General features: G+C 34.2%; 1 protein-coding gene across 5 annotated transcripts in view; it reads right to left on the bottom strand.

Annotated features, from left to right (window-relative positions):
* The window catches only part of TAF2 (TATA-box binding protein associated factor 2), a 94,716-nt gene that overhangs the window by 23,083 nt on the left and 48,429 nt on the right, over positions 1-23,204 (bottom strand). For 3 of the 5 annotated variants that reach the window (XM_055314140.1, XM_055314144.1, XM_055314141.1), the window contains 5 exons: positions 21,210-21,279; positions 14,569-14,678; positions 4,738-4,964; positions 3,271-3,426; positions 2,687-2,792 (listed from right to left, as the gene is read on the bottom strand). In XM_055314140.1, the coding sequence (XP_055170115.1) occupies positions 2,687-2,792; positions 3,271-3,426; positions 4,738-4,964; positions 14,569-14,678; positions 21,210-21,279 (669 nt within the window). The remainder of the gene's footprint in view (positions 1-2,686; positions 2,793-3,270; positions 3,427-4,737; positions 4,965-14,568; positions 14,679-21,209; positions 21,280-23,204) is intronic. The other 2 variants (XM_055314142.1, XM_055314143.1) reach the window with 1 other exon arrangement.

The following is a 23,204-nucleotide window of genomic DNA, read 5'->3' on the forward strand; positions in this document are numbered from 1 at the left end:
TTCTAATAAGACTACTAATAACTACTAAAGATCCCATTTGATTTTAATGCTTTGTCATGGTTCCTTTGTGCTTAAGTCTAGGGACAACACACATTCAAGAATGACAGTAAAGAGTAACTGGCCTGCAATATATATAAACTGGATTCTATATTTGAGGTAGAAACCATATTTTATATTATGTAAATGGAATTTTGGATATAGTAAAATTTCCCTGTTCTCCCCCAAAATTTGCTAATAAATTCTAATACTTACTCAGCAAATGGATAAAAATAATTTAGGGGTTACAGAAGATATTTCAAAAAGGAAATGTGTTAATGGCATAATGTGAACAGCACTGTAGCAGCTATCAGGAAACCTAGGTTCTGGTTCCAAGTTGTCAACAAATTAGATAATCCAGGTGAGACACTTATCTCATTGTGTCTCAATTCCTTCATCTGACACATGGAAAAGTTCTAAGGTCAGTCTAGTCCTGAGCAGGCTATTACTTGAGCGTGTCATTTAGGGCAAGTCACCTAAGCTCTCTCTCTTAAATTTACTTGTCTATAAAATGGACTGAATAGGTAAAAAATTGTTAAGATCTCTTACAGTCAGAAAAGCCAAAGAATTCATGATCTGTCAGTTTTTCAAAGGCTCTTATATTCTACCTACAGCTAGTTCTCAAATTCTACTAGCTTATCTTAGATTACTAAGTAGTGAGAAATAATTTAGGTCTCAAAACTAAGATTTAATAAAAAGCAGACCATGGTAGGTAAGGGGGACTTTGTACAACTGTAACAAGTTTAAAAAGGACGGAAAAAAAGAACAGAGAAAAAAATATTCAAATGCAGAAGTCATAAAAGACACCAATATGGGGCATAAATACTCATTTTTTTCCAATAAAAAAAAAAACAGGAAAAGGACCCAGAAAAAAAAAAGTCATATTCCCAATAAAAAATGCATTATAAAGTATACTTGAGGGGGTGCCTGGCTGGCTCAGTCAGTAAAGCATGTTGACTCCTGATTCTGGTATTATGAGTTAAAGTCCACAATGGACAAAGAGATTACTTAAAAAAAAAAAAATTAAACTAAATTTGACTTATCATTTATAATTAATAAGTCTCTTTATAAGTTACTACATTGGTGGCAAAACAGTACTAGGCATACAAAAATAATGATTAATGAAAATTAATAAATTACATCTTACATATCAACGTGGACGAACTTTAGAAGCATAATGTTGACTGAAAAAAGTCATACTCGTATCATACCAGTTTCATAAAATTAAAAAAACAAGTACAAAGAAATCCTATATTTACGTGGTACACGATAAAGAAAAACCAGAGAATGATTAAGTAACAAAAGAAATTGCAGACAGTATTTCCTTGTAGTGCAAAAGTAGGTGAACAGAACTAGGGAAGAGGCACAAGAGGAATGACAAGCATGGGGTCTAAGACGCAGGTTAAAGTGGAGAGAGGTTCACAGATATTTGTCTAATGACTCTATAAAATTATAAAATGGTATTGATATAAGCTAGGTATTAACTCTTGAAAAAGCATTATGATAAAATGTATCAAGAACTGTAAAAATCTGAGACACTTCAGTGGTTCAGTGTCTGCCTTTGGCTCAGGGGGTGATCTTGGAGTCCCGGGATCGAGTCCTGCATCAGGCTCCCCCAGGGAGCCTGTTTCTCCCTTTACTATGTTCTCTGCCTCTCTCTGTGTGTCTCCCATGAATAAATAAATCTTTAAAAAGAAAAAAAAAAGAACTGTAAAAATCTGAAGTCTCTCATAATACAGTTAAAATTAACTTTGCACCAATAATACATTTTGGGAAACATATCCATGAATATAATTTGACAAAAAAGAAACAAAAGCCTTTGAATGAAGATATCCAGCACAGAATTATCTGTAAAAAAAAAAAAAATTGAAACAATGTAAATACCTACCAAGAAGGAAAAATAAAGTATATCAACTCGATACTGTTTCAGATACTATTTTCAAAAGAAAAGCTTATATTTGAGAGATGCATGCAAAAATTTATGATATTATATGAAACAGGGAGGCAAAGAGAGAAACCTGTTACTGGGGGGATTAGTTTCAGTCAAAATTTTAAAATTATGGTTATATTAAAAAGAAAATAGGTCTAATATTTTATTTTGAGGTTAAGTAGATTATAAAAACAAAAACAAAAACAAAAAAACCAACCAACCAAACAAACAAACAAACAAAAAAAACCTTTAAAAAGAACCCTAAAGCTACTGGAAGGAATCTGTTGAATGTTTTTTTAAACAAACAAACCCAGAAGTATGGCAAATACATAAGAAGACTAAAATAAAGTAGAATTTAAAAAAAAAATCCTTTAAAAAAACTTATTCCTATGCTGATACACCTTATAATCTTTTTTATTTTAAATATTTTATTTATTTATTCATGAGAGACACAAAGAGAGGCAGAGACATAGGCAGAGGGAGAAGCAGGCTCCCTGCTGGGGGGGCCTGATGCAGGACTTGATCCCAGGATCCAGGATCACAACCTGAACCAAAGGCAGATGCTCAACCACTGGGCCACCCAGGTGCCCCTTCCCCTTATAATCCAATACAATCTAGTATTTTCTAGTTACTTTTAAACTTTATAGTTGTTCACTTGTAAATAAAGCAACAAGCCTTTATTTGTAGCACCATGTGAACTCTCTTGTATACCAATCTTACCTGGAGTCGATGGCCTTTCAAGCATGTTCAAATGATGAGAAATAAACGCCTGGCTATCATGAACAGTGTCCATATCAATTTCCTCCTCATCTTGAGAATTTGAGAACTAAAACACATACACAAAACAAAAGCGAAAAGAAGCCATTATATTGCTTTACATTTGGATCTTAGTTCTTAGGAAAGGTAGCAGAGAGGTCACAGAACATACCCCCACATCTTAAAAGGAAAAATAGTCTTTTTCTCAAAAAGTACTAAGAGTAAGAAAAGATTAAATGGTCCAGCCTCCAAAAGAAGCTGAATGAATATTACTGGAAATGAAATAGCAACTAAAATCTACTCCTATATTGTGGGAAGAGGGAGTGAGCTGTGGTAAATCACACACACAGTTCCTACCCCAAACAGAGAAGTATGTGATAATGAAAGTTAAACCAGATGGAAGATCTTAAATGGGCATTTGGGTTCTTTTATGATTCAGTCTGCCCCATCTGTTCCTGCTATGGAAAAACCATTGGAAGTATTCAAAAAGATTTACAAGAAGGTGAATATCCTACACTATTAATACAGGTTTAACCTGTATTTCTTACTCTGATTTTGAGTTTGACTTTACTGCTATCCTCATTCTTCTCCAGTATTTGACCAGGTTCTAGTGGGGACCCCAGTGGTGTATCAGCCTTCCTCTTCACTCCCTGCTGATGAGCTGACATATTACATGATGCTTCCTTGGCAAGGTGATCATCTTCCTGCGGCAATATTCAAGATCAAAATTAGATTTCTGAAGACAAGTAGCTCATATTATAGCTGAACACTAATAGCTACAGAAACCATGCAGATTAGAGCATGCCCAGTGCTTAAAAATTATCAGCAATGGGCTTAAAATAAACTTCCCCTTTTCCTGTCTGCTAGTCTTTTTGAGGGGAGATCAGAGGTATATAAGTGAACTTCTAGAGCTTTCCCAAAAGAGTATATTTTGGTGTCATTTTCTCCCTTCTCCTGAAGACTCCAAGAATGAATGTGAGTAACACATATGGGCAAAAATTATAAACATTATTTGTTTCTACAAGTTCTAAGTATTCAGATTTGAAAGAGCATTTTTATGAGTCTCATTTTTTCCTATTGAAAGATCTTACTCCTTCATAATCCAAACTCTAGAATACATTTCAAATTTACAACAAATACATATAATTACATTCCAGGAAATCTAGGTGAATAAATAAATTTAAAATGATTATCACTAACTACCATTAAGAGAATCTCAGTTTTCAAGTGTCAAAACACCAGTAGGGAATTGCCAGGCAAGTAATCTGGTCTAAATATTGGCGAAAAATGAAGCATGAATTATTGGGAACATTTTGGTATTAATATGAAAATCGTTTCAGGAAAACTTTCTTTAAATTATAGTAAAATGATTATGTATCCTAAAGGTCTTTTTACAAAAAGTCTGGTAATTTTGTAATGCACAGCTAGAAATAAAAGCTTTTTAAAAGGCAAACACAGACACACGTACATAAATAAAATAGTAATGCAAAATCTCCTCCCAAATCAGCAGCTTACTCATTTACCTGACCAGTCATTGCTATTTATTTGATAAGCATTTGTCAGGCACTCATCATATGCTTAGAATTGTGCTATGTATGACACAGAGAAGCAAAAAAACAAAACAGAACAAAAAACCCATAAAACAAAAAACAAAAAAAAAGGCAGAGCCCCTATGTTTAAGTAGTTTGCCAATAGCATATATGGACAAGATTAAATATTCATTTCGATTTTCTGCTACTCAAGGAAGAAATTCAACACTCCAGTACAAAAACATGATGTCACCACAAAAGGAGTCAATGGACTGGCAGCACATCATTTGTCATGTGCAGCTATGTAGTTTGTCAGAAGCATTTTATAAACTGTAAAGTACTAAACTACTGTCAGCTAATTGTTTGTTTTTTAAGTGCACATGAAACTTAGTGGCTTTAAAATTTGCCAGTCAAAACAGCAATTCTCTTCTCTAGATAGCTCTATATAATGAAACTACATCTTCATATAATACATTGGATCCTTACAGGGTTCTGAAATCCAACTAGCTGTGCGTGACTACTTGGATTAATCGCGGCTTCTTGGTTGCCTATGGCCTCTGGAATTATGGTCGGATTCAAGACAGCTTTTTTCTCTTTTAGATTAAGAACCAACCCAAGCTCTGGTAAGGGCAAGCAGGAAGGTCTACTGAGGCCAAAAAGTGTGAAGTACAAGTCCACAGCACCACACCGTAACCTCCAGTCATGTGAAGTTCCTAAGAAGTAAATAATAAAGAAATAAGTCAATATGTACTCTTTTTTAAGTTTTTTTTTAAATTTTTATTTATTTATGATAGTCACACACAGAGAGACAGAGAGGCAGAGACATAGGCAGAAGCAGGCTCCATGCACCGGGAGCCCGACGTGGGATTCGATCCCGGGTCTCCAGGATCGTGCCCTGGGCCAAAGGCAGGCGCTAAACCGCTGTGCCACCCAGGGATCCCAATATGTACTCTTAATCATAATTTTTTTACTGCTCCAGAACCTACAAAGAGGAAAAGGATTATGATGTCAAGGGGCTATCTAATGACCTAGGCTGAACGGGCAAACCTTCTACTCTAAAGATGCATCTTAACATAGATACTTAGAAATTGTTCTAGAAGCAGTAAATGAAAAGTATTTTTTCATTTAAAAAAATTATTTGAGAGAGAGAGAGAGAGAGAGAGAGAGAGAGCTAGCACACATGTGTGTGGGGAGTTGGAGTGGGAGACAGCATCTCAAGCAGACTCTGTGCTGTGTGGAGTTCATGTGGGGCTTGATCTCTCAACCTTGAGGTCATGACCTACGCTGAAATCATCAAGAGTTGGCTTAACTAACTAACCACCCAGGTGCCCCTGAAAGCAGTATATAACAATGAATGAACTAATTATGTTTATAATTGGAAAAAAATTATCATTACACCATTTTTTTTTAAAGATTTATTTGAGAGAGAGCGAGTGAGGGGTGGGGGCAGAGGGAGAGGGAGAGAAGCAGACTCCCTGCTGAACACACAGCCGGATGCAGGACTCTATCTCATGACCCTGAGATCATGACCTAAGCTGAAAGCAAGAATTGGATGCTTAACCAACTGAGCCATCAAGGTACCCCCATTATACCATTCTTCTTAGCAAATGAATGTTAGATATCCACTAAAACTTTAATAATCCAAAAACAGTATTTTTTTCTGACTTTAAATCTTCCTTTTAATTCTTCCTCCTTGGTAACTACCCATTCATTCTGTTCATCTTGTCTGATCTTCTTAAATAGTCCATTAGGAAGACAGCACTCCATGAGCCTTTATGAACTTTACCACCTGAAACAAATTCTGTCGAATTTATTACTTTCAGATTTTAAATGTGGTAAGAAACCCTACAACTACTTAAAATAACAGGATTCAAAACTTTTATTGAGGAGGAGAAAAATGTTTTGGTAAATGTCTTATATTTGTGTTGCTATACTAGATATTTGTTTAAAAAATAAAAATTAAAGGAAAAGGCAAACCCCAGAGATATCAACAGCTGGTAAAAACATACTGACAAGAAGATTGAATGATTCATGTACAAATTTGGTTTAAAGTAGTTGAGATATTAGAGGCAAATTCTTCCAATTTCTCTGATTAATGTCTTTTTCATTTCCAAAATAAGGGTCTTGATCTTAGATTATACCTTATCCTATTATCAATAGCAGATCAGAGAGCAAATCAATAGAGTTTTTTCTCACTTTCCCTTTTTTTTTGCCAACAGAAACTCCAGATAGATACTGCCATCAAATGGAACTGATTGACAGGATGAAATCTGTCATCTAGGGCTAGAGAAATGCTATGGTTTCTGGGCAAATTTAAAATGATGTACAGAATTTAAAACAAATGAAAGTGACACATATATTCTTCTGGGTAAGAAAAACCTTACAAATACTTAATTGTGACCAAGAACTGTGATTTCAAAAGAGGACCATACTGTTTAAAAAGGAGAGACAAAAGGGAAAGAGGTCGCTACAGCAAATTTTAGACAAAATAGTATTAATATTAAGCTTTGTGGTTCTCAACAAATGTTAGAATGAATAAATAAACTGTCACCAACAAACAGTAATTCCAACGAGACATATCCCAACAGGTTAAGTAAATGTGACATAAATACATGAGAGGAATCCTAATTTCACAGACTTCATACTATATACCACGCTGCACAAGGTACTTTATATGCCTTGGAACAGCTATCATCAATCCTATGTGAGACATCTTCAACCATGCTATTGTGTGGTAAGGTAGCAGAAAGATAAGAGTTCCTGAGGAGGATGAGGTTTTTGTCATAATAACTACAGAGAAACTAGACATGGGAACAGCATAGATTGAAAAGTAAGGATTTTACTGGAAATCCATTTCCTTCTCTGGAATATGCAGATCTGGACATTTTAATGGCCTAACATGGCTTAATTTTATCCACTACTCTCCTGGTCAAAGCACTTTGCACATGTAAGTTCACAAAGGACAGGTATCAGATTCCTGAGCCTTTTATTACAAAGGCTAGATGCGCTCAGAGCTCTGAAGGAGGGAGGGAATTCTGCCACAGCACTAGCACTACCTACTCATGGGTGTTGCAAGAAAAGGAGTGAATCTTAGGCATTTTATCAGTAAAGAAAACTGGAACGGTTTAGGGTACATTTACACTGGAAGAAAAGTTAACCTTAAAGATTGTTATCACCTAATTATGTCTGCTGCAAATAACCACCTTGAACTGTGTTGTAGATGACATCAAAACCAGTAAGGCAATTAAGCGTGAATTCCTCAAAGTTTAAAAAAAATATTATTAGCAAATGGAAAATGTACATTTTGATGAACATCAAAATTTTGTTTTTTGTTTTTTTGTTTCTTTAAAGTCAGCTTAAGGATGATTATGTAGCATAGTGAAGGCTGCTAAATGCACTGAACTAGAATGAGAATTTTTTTTAACTTTTTATTTCTACGTGGTCTTTTTTCTTTTGTTTTGAACATTTTATCTATGTCAAAAAGAGAGAGCACATGTATGCCCATGAGCAGTGGGGAGGGGCAGAGCGAGAGTGAGAAGCATGCTCCTTGCTGAGCAGGAAGTGAGACCAGGCACTCGATCCCAGGACCCTGAGATCATGAGTTGAGCTGAAGGCAGATGCTTAACCAACTGAGCCACCCAGGTGCTCCATGGTTTGTTTTGTTATGTTTTGTTTTTGAAGATTTTGGTAGATTTTCAACTTGGATGGAGGAATGAAAATTGTTTTGTTCCTGAGAAAAATTACTGATAGTGTTTTTTCCCTCAAAGAATTGATCTGTAAGTATTAAAATTTAGGGCTGATAAAAGGGAGCTAAAAAAATGAAAAGCAGTACTTCCTATAAAAATTATAAAGGGAAAAAAATCAAAGCTCCATTACATTTCAAAATCATGGAACAAAATCTTAAAAAATGGTTGTTATTATTTATAGTGCAATTAAGTTGAATGGTAAAATGGGGAAAACAGTTCTGCTAAATTAGTTAGCTCTGTGATCTTGGGCAAGTCAGGTACTTGGGCCCTAAAATGAGAGCATGGATCTGAGGTGATGCTTAAGATTCCCCTCAGGTCAAAAATTCTAAGATCTCAAATCAATCAATTCCATTAAAGAGAGGCTCTGAAATAGCTCCTGGTTTCTACCCTCAGTTACAGATTTTGAAGACCGTCTTCTAGCTTAAATGACCCCAATCACTTAAGTGGCAATGAATGCTCATACATATGAAAATATACAAGGCATTATTCTCTCAAGTCAAATGCTGTCCATCCTGTCCTCACAAGCAGTTATACTTTGGGACCCACCTTGTTTACTTGGAACAGAAGAACACTCATGAAGAAAGTAGGAAACCTAGTATTGATACTCTACAAAAATCACGAAGTATCTAGAGACAAATCCCCAAAATAGAAAATCTGATCCTAAAAGGATCATCTCTTCATTTTTTGAAGTAATCTCTATTAAAGCTAATCAAGCCAAAAACCTGGTAAGAAGAAAGCTCACTTTGAAAGCCACTGTTTCCAAGACATTTTTCAATAAACCCAGCATTTCTTATTGATGAAAAAAGCTTGGGAATTTGAACAGAGTTGAGCCAGGCAAACAACAACTGCCATAGGGCAGCTGTGTCCTGATCTCTCTCCATGCATACAACACTAAGTACAAACATTTCACTCACATCCACGTGTGTGTATACATATGCAATTTCCTACAAAAAATATGTAGTAATACGTTTTCATTCTCTTCACCACTCTTCTTCTTCCTAAAAAGGAGTGTTTGGGAGGAAAAGAACCAGAAGGCCAGAACTCTGAAATCTTCTGATGTTAATATCAAAACTGTCTATCTTCTAACTCTGAAACCTAGCAAATTCCACCAAACTGATTTAGAAGTTGTCTTTCATTCTACCCCCTAAAGTATAGTTATATACTTCTAAACACTAAAAAGTATGATGTAAACAGCCCTCAATGTCCTGAGCAATTTTATAAACGCTTTCATGTTATCCTTACAGTAATATGGCAAACAATGAAAAGCAGTTAGGGAGTAAGGGCTAAGATTTCTTCCATAATGATATATAATCTCTTCAAAGCCGGTCTCTATCTTGAGAAATGAAGAAACACTGTTTATCAGGTAAGACCTGATAAAGTACTTATGTTTTAAATGGAAAAATAAAAATTCCAAGTACTAAGTTCTTAATTTTTAAATGTATTTTTTAAATGTATTTTAAAAAATTATTATAATGTTGGTCTATAATTCAGTATCTTACGCAGAGCTATAAAAGGTAGGATTCTCATGTATTCTGAGTTTTTTTTTAATTTCATTCTTTTATTTTTTTAAGATTTTATTTAATTATTCATGAGAGACACACAGAGAGAGGGAGAGAGAGAGAGAGAGAGAGAGAGAGAGAGAGAGAGAGAGAGAGAGATGCATAAACACAGGCAGAGGGAGAAGCAGGCTCCATGCAGGGAGCCCGACGTAGGACTCGATGCCAGGTCTCCAGGATCACACTCTGGGCCAAAGGCGGCGCTAAACCACTGCGCCACCGGGGCTGCCCTGTATTCTGAGTTTTAAAACAGTTTTCTCCGGGAAAGGAAAATCATTTCTTTCTGTGTGGAAAAAATGTATATACAGCTAATAGAAGAGAGCCAGGTCCTAACTCCACTTGTTCCTCACTGTATGCAGGATAAACTGCCAACTCCTGAGGGCCCTTCACTTTTCATCCTAATCTATTTTTCCAGATAACACTGTCAAACCCCTTTTAAGAACTTGAGGCTTTTATATATAATTCTCTTACCTAAAATGTCTTCTGTGGCATACTCTTCCACTCCTTAAGAGCTAGCTCAAATGTCACTATCCCACGAACATTCTGCCATTCTCTGCAGGGTTCATGGTTCTGTTCTTCATGTTTCTAGAGTACCTTTCTCTTTATTTCAGTAACTACCTGTTCGTAGTGTAATTCTTATGCACACAAAACATAGTACAGTGACAAACTGGAGGTGCTCAAGAAATAAATGGTGAACAAACAAACATTTGAAGCTTTAAAAAGAACTGCCCATGAATAATGTGATACTTGTAATTAAAAATAAAACTAATTAAGATTCTTAAGCAACTAGGGGACAAAGACCATATAATATGAAAGAGGTTTCTCTTAAAAATGTTTATTCTTTTTGAGGAGCATTACTCTTTAAAAGCTGTGTGAGAACTACAAGGACATTTTGGGAGGCAACTGAGGAAATATGAATGAGATACATACTGGAGTAGGGCATGTTAATAATATCGAGGATATGTAGAATCTGTAGGATATGGAGCATATGGAGAAGAATGTCCATATTCTTAGGAATACATACTTAAGTTTTTTGGGAAGAGTATCATGATGCAACTTACTTTCAAACAATTCAGGGGAAAAAAAGAGGTATGTGTACACAAAGAAAAAGAAAAAAGAAATAGATAAAAAAGTCAACAACTAGCGAACCAAGGTGAAAATACACGGTCATTCATTGTACTGCTCTTAAAATTTTTCTAAGCTTTGAAAATTTTAAAAACAAAATGTTGGGGAGAAAAAGTTATATGGGAAAATTAAACTAAAGAATGGGGTAAAATATCTGATATCTGTATGTATGTATACATACATATATAGTTGGGTGTATGTGTAATGGGATGCTACCAGAGTAGCAACTTAGAACTTAAGGTTGAGTGGAGCTACCACATCAGGCAGAGAGCGGAGACCAGGCAAATCCTGGGGTCTTAACAGAAGTCTGGGAATCTTCCATCTGGTAGATGGCCATTAGAATGACTCAGTTTCCAAAATCCCCTCCTTTCTTTACCTCTCACTCTAAAAACCCCTGGTATATTTCTAAAAAGAGTATTATAAATATATTAATGATATATGAATTAAAAAAAGAACATGGATATAATTTCATATAATTAGTTCATCTGTTTTACTTTCAAACTAATTTCAATTTTTGAAATCCTAATGCTATGGATTAGGATTATTCCAATTATTATTCTCTTATTGAGAAGTTTCAGAAACCAACTAAGCAAACTTCAATTATTCAAAAGCACCTAATGACCATGTTCTAAGAACTTTTCTGAACTGCTATGATACTGCCTCTCTCTACTATTTCAAACAAGTTCAACTAATTTTATAACTATGCAAAGTCAACACATCTCAAATCCACTTTGGAATAGGAGATTCAATAAATGAATATAATTAAATACCTACTGTCCACAGTTTATTTGTTCTCCATATGTATATCAAGACAATTATCATCTCAAATGACCAGATGGCCTAGGAACCCCAACAGGGAGTGAGGGACAGACAGCATTCAGTAGGATTTAGGAACTTAAATGATGCTCTAGCTCCTTTTGTTATAAGTGAATTCTCATTACCATTTCTTAAAACAATTACAAGGAAGAAGATATATAGTAATATGAAAAATTATGATAAAATACTGTTTTAATACCTTCATTTCAACTACAATTATGTATATACAATTTTTTCCCCTAAAGGCCAAATATACTTAAATGTTAATAGTTATACTTAAATGTTAAATGTTAATTACTTAAATGTAATAAAATCGTGCAATATTTTCTGTTTTGGTTCAGATAAAACTTTGTAATGTGATTATATTACATTATCATTAAAAAAAAATTAACTAAAAATTATTGGGTGCCTGGCTGGCTCAGTCAGTGGAGTAAGTGTATGACTCTTGATCATGAGGTTGGGAGTTTGAGCCTTATGTTGGGTTTAGAGATTACTTAAAAATAAAATCTTTAAAAAAAAATTAAACACAAAAAAAGATTTCTTAGGTTCATTCATGTATCCCAGAAGTTCAGGAATGGAAGGGAAATGAGTAACCCTCTAACCAATCTCCCCTAATGTCCAATGTCCTCTGAAAACATTAAAAATAAAACAAAAAGCAAAAAAACCACTCCCAACTATTCATGCCATTCCCACTGTTCATTACTCCCATTTATTTTTAACTCTGAAGAGCTGAGCAATAAATTGTTTACAACTATGTATCTGTTTTGTTTAGAGAAATGCCACAGAGAATTCCAAAGCAACAACTACACTTTATACTGAACACTATCAAAATTAACTACTAAAACATCAATCAGAGCTTGAATTTGTATAACCACAACTTTCCAATGGGCTTCAAAGTTTTTTGTTTTTTTTTTGTTAAAGATTTATTTATTTATTTATTCATGATAGAGAGAGAGAGAGAGAGAGAGAGAGAGAGAGAGAAAGAGAGAGAGAGAGAGAGAGAGAGAGGCAGAGACAGGAGGAAGGAGAAGCAGGCTCCATGCCAGGAGCCCGACGCGGGACTCGATCCTGGGACTCCAGGATTGCGCCCTGGGCCAAAGGCAGGCACTAAACCACTGAGCCACCCAGGGATCCCCGGGCTTTGAAGTCTTATAAAAATTGTTTCATTAATCTTAACCACACATTTATTTTTCAAGAAATCTTCCCTAAAAAAAAAAAAAAAAAAAAAAATTAAAAAAAAATTAAAAAAAAAAAAAAAAGAAATCTTCCCTAGAAGGTGACAAAAGATTCTTTGTATTATTTCATTATGCTTTCTTCCAAGCTATAATCCATCCTAGTTGTGGAATCATGCATGCACTCTTGTTAGGAATATATTCAACACAGTATAGTTCGCCACATATTAACTGTTAAATAATCCTTTACAAGTTCTAGAACTTGTATAGTCATCTCCTGGATCTAAATTACCTAAATTACAGTGATCCTAACATCCTTTAAGGTAACCACAGTTGCAAAATATAAAACATTATGTAAACAGCAGCAATTATTCTTCTACGGATTAGGGAAACCATTAGAAAAATAATTTAGCTTTATGAGTATCAACCAGTTTACGTGTTGTTTTCTGAGTACTTTGAGGACAGGCCATACTACTGTATTTCAATTTCATACCTGCTACGGTGCCTTTACGTGGGGTGCTGCACTATGATTATGAAACTGAGGGACAGAAGTTATACAATTACTTAGCATCACAATGCTAGTAAATAAAATAATTTTTTAAAAAGAATCAGACTTGGTATTTAGTTGTGATTTAGTAACATGCATACAGGAATGAATCGCAACTGCTCTCTCACCATCTCCTTGGCACAGTTTATCTTTTTTTTTTTTTTTGGTGCCGAAACCCGGGATCAAACCAGTTTACCTTTAAGTAAAATAAATTTACCTTTTAATTGAATTTTATTTTTTTTAAAGATTTATCTATTTATTCATGAGAGACGCAGAAAGAGAGAGGCAGAGACACAGGCTGAGGGAGAAGTAGGCCTCTCAAAGGAAGCCCAATGTGGGACTTGATCCTGGATCCTGGGATCACGCCTTGAGCCGAAGGCACATGCTCAACTGCTGAGCCAGCTAGGTATCCCTTTTAATTGAATTTTAAACCAAAATCAGTATTACAATTTCAACACATCAGAGCCATAAGGCAAATTTTCTTTAAATATATACATTTACAAGTCAACTGGAAAAGACCAAAAATTCAATTGAATAAAAATGGCAAAGAATATAAATGACCCACAATAAAAAAGGAACTACAGCGCCAATATGTGAGAAACATGATGATATCATTACTCTGTTAGTTTAAGAACATTTTGGGCGCTTAATATGAACTAGATACTGTGTTTCACAGATGGTAACTCTCACTGAATTTTCATTTGCAGAGGCAGGCATCATCATCTCCATTTCATAAATGGAGATTCACAGGCTTGGACAAGTCACACCTTGTAAATCATTCAGCTGGGACTTGCCTCTCATCCAACTGGTTCCGGAACCTATACTTAGGAGCACTAGGCTATCTTGTCTCTTGACTTCACCCGAATAAAGTGAATTCAAACTGTTATGAGATATCATGGTGTCCAGTGTGCAGAACAGCAACATCCACTGCTTCTGAAAGGATACACAGGAAACTAGTTGCCCCCTGGGAAAGGCCACTAGGTAGTGAGGGAAAATAGGTGAGAACAACTATTTTTTACAACTCTCTGTAATCGTCTGATATAAAAATAACAATACTCTGCAGGTCCATGTTTATGGCTCTTTAAACATTTGGGATATTTCCACATAAATTAGTATTTTTGTTTCCTCAACCACCTTGTGAGAAAAGTGAGTGAATATATCCTCAGTAAATGTCACCATGCTCACCATTGTAAAGGCAGATGTGATAAAGTATCCTTCTTAAAAAAAAATGGGCACAAAAATTAATTTTTAATTTTTTTAAATTTTTTTTTTAATTATGGGCACCATAATTCTTTACTGAAAATCTGTTGTAAAATGGAAGTATTCCAATAATAACATTTTCAAAAAATTCCTACCAGAGTTCATAAGTTTCCAAAGTTGATCTACCAAGGCTTCATTGCATAGCGGAGACTCCATGTTCTTAGTAAATGGTGGGTTCTTAGTCAACATGTTTAGAATCTTATGTCTGAAAGATAAAGACAAATCAAACTTTTGCTGACCATGAAATAAAAACATTTGAAAATTGTATCATCTCTTCTTAGATTTATCTTTGTGTTTAATTTCACTTCAAAAGATACTATTTTACACATCCTAAATATTTACCATTGTTTTTTCACTAAAAAGATTCTAGTGGGTTTGTTCTTTCTAAAATTACCTTAATGTATAATGAGGTCTTTAAAAACCTGATTCTATGTATTCCTAACCACCCTTTGCCATTCCATTTCTATAATGAACGTTTTATTCTCCTTAGGAAAAAAATTTTTTAAAAGATTTTATTTATTTATTCATGAGAGACACAAAGAGAGGCAGAGACATAGGCAGAGGGAGAGCAGGCTCCCTGCGGGACTCAATCCTAGGATCCCAGGACCATGACCTGAGCCGAAGGCAGAAGCTCAATCACTAAGCTGCCAAGGTGCCCCTCCTTATAAAAATTTTTAAAGACAGGTCAGTAAACATAAAAATCCTACAATGGTGTAAAAAAAAAAATTACATATGAACCAAGAAGTCTATACTGAGGTAATAAAATGAATATAAACTTCCTTATTATAGTATCTTCATGAAGCATGGAAATGTGCAGAATCATTTAAAATATGGAGACTAAAAAGAGGTCTCTTCAAAATAAGCTGAAGTTTAGAGGAGTTAATTAGTAAAAGTATCCTCATGGAAAGTAACAGTTAAAGTCCACTACTGGGAGTTATCTCCTCTGAGAGGCCGGCCATCTGAACACTTCCGGAGTCTTCTAAAAATAGGGCAATGTGAGCAAACAAAATTTGAAAGAGAAAATGTCCAATGGCTTGAGTAGGAGATGCCAGAGAAAGAGGATAGAGGAAGAAAAGGAAAAGCAAAGAGGCTATTATGGTAGTAGTCTAACATTTAGTACAGGGATTAAGAACCAGGCCCAGGCCTAAGAGATTCAAGACCACAGAATAATGGCATGCTTGCATAGAGAAGAAACTTAGGTTGTAATTATAAATGAGATTAGCAAAACCTTAAAGGTAAACCCAGGCAGTTTTTATATTTAACTGTTGGTGGAATGGCATAGGATTTGTACTTGATAAAGAGTTGGGAGGAAAGTGGAACTACTAGGTTGCAGATTAAGATACTTAACCTCCTTTGGCTTCAATTTTATCTGTGAAACTGAAAGATGTGGACTCTCACTTTAACTACCTTTTGTGCCTTTGTTCTTTGAAATTTCAAGACTACTGAAGAGCCATGCAAACAAAAAGTGAAATGGAGTTATAGATGTAATATACAGATAAGTAATATGAAGGAGGATACCTGACTTCATGGATATTTCCTATCAATTTTTTGTACCTTTATAAATAAATGCAATTAGTCCTTAAAGATCTCAAAAATCTATCTATAAAAATAGATCAATATTACAAGTAATAATCTTTAAGAATATGGATGAGTTTATTCTTTAGACCACGTAAATGTTGTTATACTTTTAGCTTGCATTAAGGAAAGTTTCTATTTGGCTGCTTTCCCAGTTATCCGAATTACCAAAGTAGTAGGGTCCAATTAATAAAGCTTCATGGAGTTTACCCAGATCATTAGAAACTCTATGGAGCCGTAGCAATGAACTATAAAGAGTGCACTGAGGATATCTCTGAAATGATCTTTAAAAGAGCAATGATAATCAGTACATGTATTACTATTATCACATTAAACATTTCTTCAAATTTTTTCTCTAAAGTTTAGATGACAGAAGAAAGGATTTTACATAGAAATACTTATAAATGACTAAATACCCAAAGCGATACTCAGAGGAGATAAAGTTTAAGGGAAAACAATGAGAATCTCACAGTTTTACAGAGATGAAACATAAAAATTCAGAATAAGCATATGCTTCAGACACCTGGAACAGACCTAAAGCAAATCCTGAGAAAACCATAGATTTATACGTTTGCTGCTATAAACAGCAGGAAAAACATCATAGTATTTCCCTAAGCAGTTGAGAATTTTCTTGGTAGCCCAGTCCAATCTACTGTCAACCACTATCAATAAGAAACTCAAATCAAACCCCAAAAATGCTCAAAAATCTCTCATGAGAAAAAGCACAAAATGTATGTGTATCTCTTGAGGGACTGATATAATATGATCATATGTATGCTTGACTCTAAAACCACAATATAATTCCATGTCATCATCAAAACAATCCTATCCATTCTAAAGAAAATATAATTAATAGTTATTCCTATCAATATAACAAATATATTCATGGATAGTAATACCTGGAAGCAATAATCCAAAATGTTACATGTTTCCGGTTGAAATAATTATAGACTATTTTTAAGTTTTCTTCTTAACGTGATTTTGTCACTTTCCAAATTTCTGAGTATTGTAAAAAGTCATGCCCTGTGATGAATCACTAAATTCTACCCCTGAAACCAATAGTACACTATATATTAACTTGAATTTAAATAAAATCTTGAAAAAAAGAAAAAAGTCATGCCCACTGAAAGGAAACTGTAATTTTCAAAAAACGTAAATTTTGTTTTAGTTTAAAAATAGGACACCTAGATATAATTATTTATTGAAAAACTATGCACCTAGATTTTTTTCCTTTTTCCTTTTTTAGATCATTTCTCTATCTTATCATACATGTAAAATGAACAGTGAACTTTATGAAAAGTGTTAGTAATCTGTCAGGTCAATATACAGGTTAACTAAAGTGCATTTATTTAAATTCTCAAGATATCATAATGAAGAACTAATCTATAATCTGAAAATTTCTATTGAGAGAAAAGCAAACAAATAAGGTAGACAACTCTATTATTATATTTAAAACATCAACCCAACATGAAAGACTGAGAACTCCCCCAAACATTTCAAAATAAACACGTTAAAACTTTTTTCTGTATACAGTTGTCAACAGAGATAAAATCACTTCTCTTTAACCACTTCTCTTTAACGTATGAAAGAAGTTAAACATACATATGACTAGGAAAAAACCCCTACATGATTAGATGAAAAAAGAAAAAATTGCATTTAACCACTGTTTCTCTTGTATTGAACCATGAATATATAAGGCACCATGCTATGTTCTAGACATACAGTGACAAAAGGAAACATGTCCGTCTTTTTGGAACTTATATTCTCTCATGGGGGAGACAAAGATAATCAAATAGTTCCAGTTATAAAATTAATACTTATATATAGGAAGCATTTTATTTCAATATAGGAAAAATTGTAGGATTTTTATGGACGATTATGACTTCAGAGACAGTATCTAGTACAGGGAATCAAGGAAGCATCCCTACAGAAACAATGTTCAAGTTTAGCGCTAAAGAATCAAGGAATAATTATAGGTAATTTTTTTTTATGTTTTTTTTTCTCCAGACTTTAAGGTTTCACCCTAAAATTCTTCAGAACTATATACAATTCTACCAAATTACTCTACCAGTAACTCTTACATATATATATATATATATATATATATATATATATATATATATATATAAAATAAACACAGAAAAGGAAAATCAACATATATTTTTAAAATTTAATTCCTATTGGGGGGCCCGGTGGCTAAGTCAGTTGAGCATCCAACTCTTGATTTCAGCTCAGGACATGATCTCATGGATTGTGAGACTGAGCCCTGTATCAGGCTACACACTCAGCAGAGAATCCACTTGGTGATTCTCTTTCTCTCTCTCTCTCTCTCTCAAACAAGTAAATTAATCTTAAAAAAAAATAGGTCTTATTGAAGGCTATTTTATCATTAGGAGTTTAAAAAACAACCAAGGGTCATAAAAATAAAATGCTTGTGTTTGGGGTAGGAGAGACTAATGCCACTGATTTTAAGAGAGATACCAACGCTTACCCATCTTTAAGACTAAGAATTCTATCCACAGTAAATACGGCAGATCTATATTATGGTTACTTAATGAGCTTGAGAAAAAGTAACAGAACAGGTTGTGATCGCAGGGGACGGGGGCAAAATGGGTGAAGCAGGCCAAAGAGCACAAACCCACAGGCATGTGATGTACATCACATGGTGACAACAGTAATATTGTGTTGCATATTTGAAAGTTATTAAGAGAACAGATCTTAAAAGTGCTCATCACAAGAAAAAAGTGTAACTCTGTATGGTGATGGCTGTTAAGTGAACTTATTGACTTGTTGTGCTGACAATTTCCCCCATACAAACTAATATTGAATCATTCTGTAGTACACCTAAAACCAACATAATATGGCAATTATACCTAAATTATACCTAAAAGAAAGAGAGAAAAGAAAAAAAGAGAAAGCGTAATGACGGAAACAAAGAGAAAAGGACAGAGTTCCTACTTAGAGTATAAAAAAACAAAGAAGAATGGACAGATGTCCCAAGATACTAAGAAATATGCACACATGCTAACTGTTACATGGTAACACTTCTAGCCTCTGATGATTAACATTAAAATTTTTAAAGACATGCTGAATTTTCTAACTGTAAATAGAACTGTGGGCCAGATGAGGTAAGTACAGACTAAGAGGTTTCCCACTGATGAGATCAATGAATCACATCAATTAAAAAAGTGTCAAATATAATCATGAACTGTATCTTTAAATACATTCAGTTTAGATTATAACAATCCTCTTGAAATCTGAATGTTATTAATAGTTCTACAACAGAAATTCAAAAACAATCATTTAGACTATATAGTATATAATTCAGAAATATAGAAACTTCAAATATTACATAGTATTATAACCCGCTAAAACGGTCTTCAAAAGACAGTTCCATTATCTCAGAAATACATGCCTTAATATTAGTTCTGATGTTATGAACTGAAAACATAAATGAAAACATGATATGCTCTGTTCATACTGTATTTATAATTTCTGTTCCTATTTGCTATCAGTAGGATCTTATAAACTTCCAAATGCATGAACTCTGTCAGGTAAGAATGAAACTGGTTTCCTGCCTATTCTTTTTTAAATGAATATGTACCTCAGAATGGATGATTATGAGCTTTTTGTCCACATCAATCTTATCTTTAGTACACATCACGAAGAAAAATTATTTAAAATATGATTCATATCAAATATTCACAACAAAACTTTGTATAAAGATATGTATATAATAGGCATCATTTAAAACACTGAAATGGTTAGAGTTGGGGTTAAGGTAGAAAGAGACAAACAGAAAACACTGAAATAAGGACACTTAACCAAGAACTCACTGCTACAACCAACCTGAAAAACTACGGCTGGTCAAAGACAATGTCTTTCTTTATTAGGGAACTGTAATCTCTTTTGTGGACTCTCATGCCCAAATGCAATTCAATAATGTTAAAGGGCAGTTTGCCTGTATGCCTTTTTAGAAGAAAACAACTATCTGTCAACTTATGTGTAAAGCTGAGTACAAGAACTGTAAAGTTGAGTACAACAAATGTTCTTGTTTTTGTTGGATGACTAATATCTAAGTTACCCACAATTTAAATTTTATGAAGTTATAATAACCTTAAACCAAAGAACAAAAATTTAAGTGTCTAATATATAGCAAGAAAGACAGAAATGGTAAAAAATTTAATCCTATTCAAATACACTATAAACCTCCTACTTTGCAAAAAGCAGCAGAAGTGAAGGAAATGAAGACTAGAATATAAAAATGAAAACTGAGTCAGGACTGGGATTTTCTTCTATTTATCACCCTTATTTTCTACATTTAAATCTTCCATTATACTTTTTAAATCCTAACTCTATGCATTAATAATTGAGATTTTATAGGAGATAGAAGGCAACAAATAGGATACACCAAGACCCTTCTCTCAATGACTTTTAAAATAGACTGAATCAATATAGATGTAAATATGGATATATAAGGGATGTCCATGTACACTGCCAACTGTTATATAAGCTTTTCTTTAAATTACAATGGAAGTCGTATATAAAATTGCAGGAAATAAATGTTGCTTATTAACAATGTATTTTTAAAAATGTCTTTCCAAAGGCATACCTAATTTTTTAAAAGACTTTATTAGAGAGAGAGAGCATGCAGGAAGGGAGCTGGGGAGGAGAGCAGGGAGAGAGGACAGAGAAGTAGACTCCCTGCTGAGTGGAAAGCCCAACATGGGGCTTGATCCCAGGGCCAAGATAACGACCTGAGCCAAACAAAGGCAGACAGTTAATTGAATGAGCCACCCAGGTGCCCAGGCATACTCAATTTTTTAAAAAGCACCTAAAAAAGAATATTAATAAACGTATAACATATTTCTCCATTTTTTAAAAAAAATTTATTTATTCATGAGAGATAGAGAGAGAGGCAGAGACACAGGCAGAGGGAGAAGCAGGCTCCATGCAGGGAGCCCAATGTGGGACTCAATTCTAGGACTCCAGAATCATGCCCTGGGCCAAAGGCAGACAGATGCTCAACCGCTGAGCCACCCAGGCGTCCCAGTATTTCTCTATTTTTAAAAATAAATACTTGTTCCATGTATAATCTTCCAAAGTTATTCAGTTTACTTTAGGACTTGAAAAATCAAAAGATTATAGCACAGAAACTAACCTTACGTAGGGTACAGGGTCATTCTGAATCATATTAAGTAGCCATTGCAGTTCTTCGTAACTCCTGTCCACTGCAAATAAATAAATATATTTATTTTTAATTATAACAAATGAAATAACAAGTGACAAGGAGGGATTTACACTTAATATTTAGGGCTATGCCTTAGCTGTATTTCAAGTCATAGTTGAAGGCTGTAGGCAACTTCTTACATTTTTTATGGAATAGGCCACTCTGTAAACTTCATTGGTATTATGATATACATATAGCCAAAACATAAAACAGGACCAAGTCCCTATTTTTCACTAATGCTCAAATTCATGACAAATACAACATAAAGCAAATTATAACTTATTAAGAACCCTAGAGATGAGTAACTATAAATGGACAAAATATTTAAATAAAATTGTGTTTCTAGATGCTTAAATGAAATTAATAGGAAAATATGATACTTACTGGTATTTCAAATATATCATAGTATATATACAAAATACTGTTTTTACCCAAGTGGTAAGAGTAAAGAGCAGCCTTAACTTTTCAACACAACATAGCATAGTGCTATAAATATAAATGACCTGAATAAAATCACTCATTAGCAATTTCTATTCACATTTTGACAAGTTTATGCTTTTAGGGTTTGAATAACTGTATTATCAGAATTTTATTTCTGACATCTTCCATTGTTTCACTTTCTAATGACCTAGATTAGATTCGTGGATAATACTGAAGCACCTCTCAATTACACTTAAATTCTTTGGGAAATCATAATGTTAGCATTTTATTTCATTACAGATAATACTAATTCATGAAATCTTCATATTTATGTGACAGTAAACATCATTCATGTATCTTGAAAAAGAAGGTTGGCAATACTGGCCATATTTGGTAAATCTTAGGACTTCTAGATTTCACAAGTTGGTAAAATGTCAAAACAAAACAGGAGACTTGATGGAGTTACATTTTTTACTTGACAAAAAGTTCATTTAAAAAAAAAAAGAAGGGCAGCCCGGGTGGCTCAACGGTTTAGCGCCGCCTTTGTCCCAGGGCCTGATCCTGGAGAACCGGGATCAAGTCCCGCATCGGGCTCCCTGCATGGAGCCTGCTTCTCCTTCTGCCTGTGTCTCTGCCTCTCTCTCTCTTTCTCTCTATCTCTCTGTGTCTCTCATGAATAAATAAAATCTAAAAAAAATAAAATAAAAAATTTAAAAAAATTTAAAATTTTTTTTAAAAAAAGAAGAAATCACTTTTCACTGCCATTTCTTAAAAGAATTGTTACCCTGAATAAAAAACAGTAAATAATAGTCCTTTCTGAACTTAGTCCAACATATATAATATACACACTATTTTCTTATCCTTTTATAATTTCTTAACTATACATAATATACATACTTCTATTGAAACTTACCAAAAAATTATAAAGATGAGATTTCTTCTAATATGTAAAACTTAACCATAATTATAGAACTTCCCTTACTTCTTCCTCTTTCCAGTCATGAGAACTATAACATACTCTAACTTCTTTACTCCTCCCCTATTTTAGCATGATAGTCTAGAATTCTAGATGTAAATTAAATTATATATTTTTTATATTTGCATATTATTTTTTTATTTTTAAAAATATTTTGTTTATTTGAGAGGCAGACAGAGCATGAGCAGGAGACATAAAGGGAGAAGGAGAATGGAAGCAGACTCCCTACTAAGGCAGAAGCCCAACTTGGGCCTAGATCCCAGGATCCTGAGATTATGACCTGAGCTAAAGTCAGATGCTCAATTGACTGAGCCACCGAGGCACACCTGAATATTATTTTTTAAAGAAGTATTTTTGATGGGCACTTGGGTGGCGCAGTTATGTCTCTGACTCTTGGTTTTGGCTCAGGTCATGGTCTCAGGGTCATGAGACTAAGCTTGCACAGGGTTTGTGATCAGTGTGGAGTCTGCTCAAGATGCTCTCTTCCTCGGCCCCTCCCCCCACCTCCACACACACGTGTGCTCTTTGTT

The sequence above is a fragment of the Nyctereutes procyonoides genome, unplaced genomic scaffold, assembly GCF_905146905.1.
Source record: "Nyctereutes procyonoides isolate TBG_1078 unplaced genomic scaffold, NYPRO_anot_genome, whole genome shotgun sequence".
Taxonomy (NCBI): domain Eukaryota; kingdom Metazoa; phylum Chordata; class Mammalia; order Carnivora; family Canidae; genus Nyctereutes; species Nyctereutes procyonoides.